Raw genomic sequence first — 6,000 nt, 5'->3', positions numbered from 1 at the left:
CACCCGGGCTCGAGCGCAGCCCAGGCGCGCACCGCCGTCCCGCGCCAGGGAAGGGGCGATCCAGCCCCACGCGTGTGCGAGACGGCCACTAGGCGCCCCGCGCCCAGACAGGTGCAGGCGCGCGGGCTTCCCATTGGTCGCGGCAGAGGCGGCAGCGGGCCCCTTCCCCCTCCCCGCGCTCGCCGGGCCCCTTTCTCCTCCGCGGCTCCGGCTGGGTCTGCGGAGGCGCGTGCCCGTGCGCGCGCCCGGGGCCGAGCGCCTCCGCCCCGCCTCCGCCCCCTCCCTCTTTCCGCGCCGCCGCCGCCGCGCGCTGTTGAGCTCAGGTAGCGGGCGCGCGGGCGCCGCCTCGGGGGCGCGCGGCCGGGCTGCCGTCCTTCCCCCCAACCCCACGCACCCGTCGGCTCCGGGAGCCTGGGGAGGGAGAGCGCAGGCGGGGGGAGCTGGAGCCGGGGGCCTCCGCCGCAGCCGCCGCCGCTGCTGAGGCTTCTGTCTCGCTCGCTCGCGCAGTGGCGGCAGCAGAGGTCGCGCACAGATGCGGGTTAGACTGGCGGGGGGAGGAGGCGGAGGAGGGAAGGAAGCTGCATGCATGAGACCCACAGGTAAGACCGCGAGCCCAGGAAGGGGCTTTCCATCTCGGGGAGGTGCGCGCAGGCCGAAGAGGGGGAGTTGCTGCCTGGTTCTGCTCCCCGTGGGAGGAATTTTTTTGACAGCGCAGAGAAATCTCATTGGGGACTGGGCAGTAGGACCCATCCCGATCCTGGGGGGAAACCAGAGAAGTAGCTGGGGGGATCCGATGCCACATCATGAGATTCCTAAGAGTGAAATGTATAGGCCTAGGGAAAAGTGTTTTTTCAGCCCCCAGAGGCTTAGAAGGCTTTAGACTTTCCTGTCGTGGTCACAGCCACTGAATCCCAGGGACCGGCGCAGAGCCAATGTGCGCTAACCCCTGCCCTCCCTCCCCTCCTCCATCCCTCCCGCACGCGCAGCATCCCGCGGCGGCTGTTACTCAGTGTACCCCGCACTGGGGGGAAGCGGGGGCATCTCGCCGTGGGAAAGGGGGCGGGGGAGGGACGGGGATGGAGCCGCGGAAGCCGAGGTTCCCGGTCCCAGGGCGGAGGATGGGGCTCGTGGCCCCCGGAGCCCCGGCAGCCTGGGGTATTGTCGTGTTCGCTCCTGGTTGCAGACTCTTGCAAGCCGGATGCCCACTGTGGATGAAAGATGTATCATGGAATGAACCCGAGCAATGGAGATGGATTTCTAGAGCAGCAGCAGCAGCAGCAGCAGCCCCAGTCCCCCCAGAGACTCTTGGCTGTGATCCTGTGGTTTCAGCTGGCGCTGTGCTTCGGCCCTGCACAGCTCACGGGTGGTGAGTGACCTCGCTGTGACGGGGAGGGCCTGGGACGGCCGGGAGGGGGAGCCTGGCTGGCAGGACAGCCCTGCCACTCCCCCCACTGTACACTCAGAGTTCTGGGGTACCTGAGAATCCGAGGAACCCCTGTGTCCCCGCCTGATACCACCCTTCTTCAAAACCCCTGGAGTTCCCAGAAAATTCCTCTGTGGCGCCTGCACAGACTCACACACCCACATTCTGTCTGGAGCTTCCTACCAGCCCCCGGGCCTGGCTTCTCTGAAGGAAAGACAATAAGCCTGGCCCATTATTTTCACTTTGGCCAAAAGAGAGAGAGAGAAAGAAAGCGGTGTATTTGTGGTTAACTTGTGTGCCTGTGGACCTTTGACCCTTGTCTGTGCCCTCAGCAGGCAGAGGTCAGGTTTCAGCTTCTGGATTTAGGCAAGAATTGCAAGAACCACCTTTGTGAATGTGAAGGGCCTGGAAACGTGGCCAGACTGGCTGAAGGACAGATTTATTTGAAAGTTAACTTTCTCTTGCCTTGGGAGGCAGTGTGTTCAGGCATGCCCGTGCATGTTGGGGCTGGCAAGGCGATGCGGAGGTTTTTCTTCAGATGTGTTTCTGGAGGATTGCTTGGATTATCCAGGTCTGATTTACAGAGGAGTAAAGTCGATGCTTTTCTGTGAAGTGGAGGTTAGCTGAAATAAAATTGATCAGCCTCAGTCCCCATAGGCAGCTAATCTCTAACCTACTGGGTTCAGGGGGAGGGGGCTATCTTTTGGTTGTGGTAGAGGAAGACGGATGTGTTTCTGTCTGAATTTCAGAGCCTAAGAGTCTTCCTGCCTTCACAGCTCATTGCTGTCCATTCTAGATTTTCTGTGAGAGCTTGCTGATATTGGACATATTAAAAGGACAGAATCATGTTTCTGGAGCTGAGAAACTGTTAATACATAAATAAATTATAATTGGTGGAAAGGCAGGTATTGACTGATATAAATAAGGCATTTTAGTGTTTTAAATATTGCTGTTTTGGAGAATTCAAATGTGAAGATGGAAAAAAATGAGTGAAAAATTAGCAGAAGTTGGGGAGGGGAGTACCAGGTTGGGCTTTAACACAGAGTAATCAATAACTGAGTCGTTGCACTTAGAGGTCTGAAAGCTGCCTGGAGTCTGAAGGAGCTTCCTGTGCTGTGCACATCTGTCGAAATTAGTAAGAAAATGCTTGCTTTGGATGGACCTGGTTTTGGTTTTTTTTTTTTTTTCTTTGACAAGGGTTAACGTTTTTTGGTACTCTTATTTTTGTAGAAATGTCTCTGAGACAGGTGTCTTCTTCATAGGTCAAGGTCAACTGGGATGCCAGGCCAACACCTGTGTGGCCTGCCAGGGCTCTGGTCACAGCCTCTGTCTGACTGTGGGCTTTAGCTCCACTTGAAGGGTGAGTGGGAACTGGTGGGCAGGACAGCCTTGAGCAGGGCCGGGTCATTACCTTCTGTCTTTTCTCTTCTCTTGTCTCCAGTTCTAGCTGTCATTTCCTCAAGTCAGGTCCACGTGATTCTCCAGCCTCTCAGTTCGTTTCTCTGATGTAGGTGACAAGTTAATCAGGGTTCATGTATGTGTGTCTTGACTGTTGTTATTGGAAGTGTGAGGTCTGAGCACAGCCTGGATTTGAAGGCTGGACCCTTGGTTCTGCTATTTGTGTTTACAGAACATCCCGCCTTACAGACCTCAGAGCTCAGCACACAGCACGGCCCCTTTAGCCTCATGTCAGTCATCTGTGTGGTTGTGCAACATGACTTTTACCCCTCTCTTCTGAGGGGTGAAGATGTCAACAAAAAGATTCAGAGCCTGGAGGAAGAAGGTGGGAGTAGGGTCATCTGTCACCTCTCCCCTTCAGCATTTTTCTGAGTTCCCACATGCTGCAGAAAGACTAGCCATCAGCGAGTGTCATCTGGTACTCTCTCAGGCTGAGAGTGTGATTTTTAGAAGATGATTTATCATTTCAAAATTCTTCCAAGAATGAAGAGTTTAGGTGGAAAAGCATGTTGGGGAATGCTCTATGGAGTTCACTATACAGAGATTTCTTTCTTAGGAAAAGAGTCCACTTGGAAGCTCCAGGATGGTGATAAAAGCAAACTCATCTTAATTTTAGACTAGTGCTTCTAAAATTTTAATGTGCATCCGAATCACCTGGAATCTTGCTAAAAGGCAGATTCTGGTTCAGTTGGTCCGGGATGGGCCTGAGAGTCTGCATTTCCAACAAGCTCACAAGTGATGCAGTTGCTCCTGGCCCAAGGACCACACTTTGATTAGCAATGCTTTCGATTAAGGCATTCCTTAAAATTAGTTGATTTTGACTCCAGACTTTCTGCCATCTCTCTCAAATACCCAAATACAAATGGCCTGTCTCATCCAAGTATCTTTAAGGCGAGATGCAGAGCTGAAACTCAGTCCCCACAGAGTGCTGTCTTGTTTTTTTTTTTCAACCATAAAAGGTGCATATTTAATGGACACTGTTCTGAAATGTGGATTTTCATTTCTGATTGCTTTCAGTGGAAAAGGAATGCCACAATAGCAAGATATAATAGTCTCAGGTAGAAGGGGGGAGGGGGGAAATGCACCCAATATAAGAACACAGAAAACACCCTGAGCTAGAAAGGGAGAAATTGAGAAAATGATCAGATGTAGAACACAATCAAAAAAGAAATGCTTTGTCCTAGAAAGCCAGGGATGCAATTCAGTTCTTGGAGCCCTGGGAGAGCTCTAATGAGCCTGAGTTGACCTGAGGTGACTTTTGGATGGCTCTTTTCAGGTTGTTATTTGTAAATTAGGAAAAAGGGCCCACATCTGGGGCCACTAAGACCATATACCCTGAGAGGACAAGCATCAGGTTTATAGGGAGAGGCAGAACCCCACTGTGTGTAGAATCTGCATGGAGCACAGCTTCCGTTACTTCTCTCCTCCTCCATCTCAGTATGTGTTCCCGGAGATGCTATTTGGGTATCTGAGGTCTGCCTGGAGTGGTCCACCCAGGGTTAGAGGAAGAGAGCTAGGAGTTTGCTTTATAAATCCATCCTTGGAAGCGAACTCGTTAACACATCCTTATATTATCAGGAGCACCGGCCAAGCTCTGCCACTTGATGGCTTTGGGGTCTTGGACCTTGGAAGCCTCAGTTTCTTCATCCATAAAATGAGGATGATGCTCCCTGACTTTTGGGTTTGCTGTGACGGATGGAAGTCAGGTAGGTGCTCAGTGAATGTAGACACTACTAGTTGGGGGGGGGGGCGCTGACCAATCTGTAATCTTCTCAGCCTTTGCTTGATTCATTCAGTAAATACTGAGTGCCTGTCCCCACCCTGTGCTGAGCCCTGCTGTTTATAATGCTCTCTTTACCTAGAACAACCCTTCCTCACTCTCTGTTTTTTGCCCAATGAACAAATTTCTCTTTATGACCCAACTTAAACTGCCATAATCTCTTTCATATTTCATTTCTCCCCTGCACTAGGTGTAATCCTTTACCATCCACTAGACCATAAGCCCGTCGAAGGCAAGAACCTTGACTTTGTTTTCATGCCCCAGGCACCCAGCCCAGCATCTACCACACAGAAGATGTTCAGCTAATGTTGGTTGACAGAGAGAAAAAAGATTCCCAGATTCTGCCCCTCCATACAGAAAATAATTACCACGGGTGGTTAGAAAAGTTGCAAAAGTTTCATAGTTGAGGCCATTTCCATTCGGAGGAGGTCTGGGAGGTTGCAGGAAAACTCAGGAAAGGTTCTAGAGAAGAAGTGGCACGTGGGATGAGATCCGAGGGAGGCAGTGGTTGGAGCATCTCTGGGGAGAGACATCTTATATAGAGATGGGGAGGGGGTTACGTGATTGAACTGTTCAGGGAGGGAGAACAGTCTTGTTAGTCTAGAACATGGTACACCTGCAGGGAACCAGTAGGTAAGGAGGACAAGTACATTGGAACCCTCTCGTAAGTGTCCTTAGAAGCCCCATGGAGGATTCTGAACGTCACCCCACAGGCAGTGGGAGCTACTGAAGGGTTTCGAGCAGGAGTGTGATCACCTGAGCTGTGCTCCTTTTCCTTTCTCTGCTTCCAAGTCTCTGACCTGGGGCACTGCCAGACGGGCTGTGCAGTTGACTTAAGCTCCCTGTGGTCTTCTTGGGCCATGTGGCCATGGCACTGAGCTGTGTGCCAGCAGGCAGGAACAAATGCTCTCTGATTTAGAGGTGCCAGTCTCTTGGAGTTTTGCTGAGAAAGATTTCTTACATGGCAGAGTGTAAGCTTTTCCTGCAATGCTAGGTCTAAAAGCCATGATTTCAAACTGTACTTAATTCGATCTGTAAACAAAAGTCCCAAGTCCTCCAACTATAAAGCATGTTTCTTCAGCGAAAGTCCCTCTAATATAAGCAGCATGGAAACTCTTGATTTATCCATGAGGTGAACTCTGAAAGCTTTTGGAGACACAAGAAGGATTTCATACAGCAAGCAGCAAATCTCTCATTGCAGGGACCTTGAAGTGGCAAGTTGGAGAGAGAATCAGGGGTTCTTTAATTCCCGAGAGTAATGAAGAGCGTAGGTGAAGATTGCTCTCCAGTAAACACTGATGAGATACGGGGAGAAAAGCACCCACATGATTCTGCTCCT

At 51.6% G+C, this 6,000-nt stretch overlaps 1 protein-coding gene across 8 annotated transcripts in view; it reads left to right on the top strand.

Moving 5' to 3' along the window:
- Positions 1-303: 303 nt before the first annotated feature.
- The window catches only part of SUSD4 (sushi domain containing 4), a 109,068-nt gene continuing 103,371 nt past the window's right edge, over positions 304-6,000 (top strand). For 3 of the 8 annotated variants that reach the window (XM_045509483.2, XM_045509484.2, XM_045509481.2), the window contains exons 1-3: positions 330-599; positions 1,184-1,366; positions 4,460-4,587. In XM_045509483.2, coding sequence (XP_045365439.2) covers positions 583-599; positions 1,184-1,366; positions 4,460-4,587 — 328 coding nt within the window. In that variant the 5' untranslated portion in view covers positions 330-582. The other 5 variants (XM_045509485.2, XM_074351663.1, XM_074351662.1 and 2 more) reach the window with 5 other exon arrangements.

Source organism: Camelus bactrianus, chromosome 23 (genome assembly GCF_048773025.1).
Source record: "Camelus bactrianus isolate YW-2024 breed Bactrian camel chromosome 23, ASM4877302v1, whole genome shotgun sequence".
Taxonomy (NCBI): Eukaryota; Metazoa; Chordata; class Mammalia; order Artiodactyla; family Camelidae; genus Camelus; species Camelus bactrianus.
This window is presented reverse-complemented; position numbering and strand designations above follow the sequence as displayed.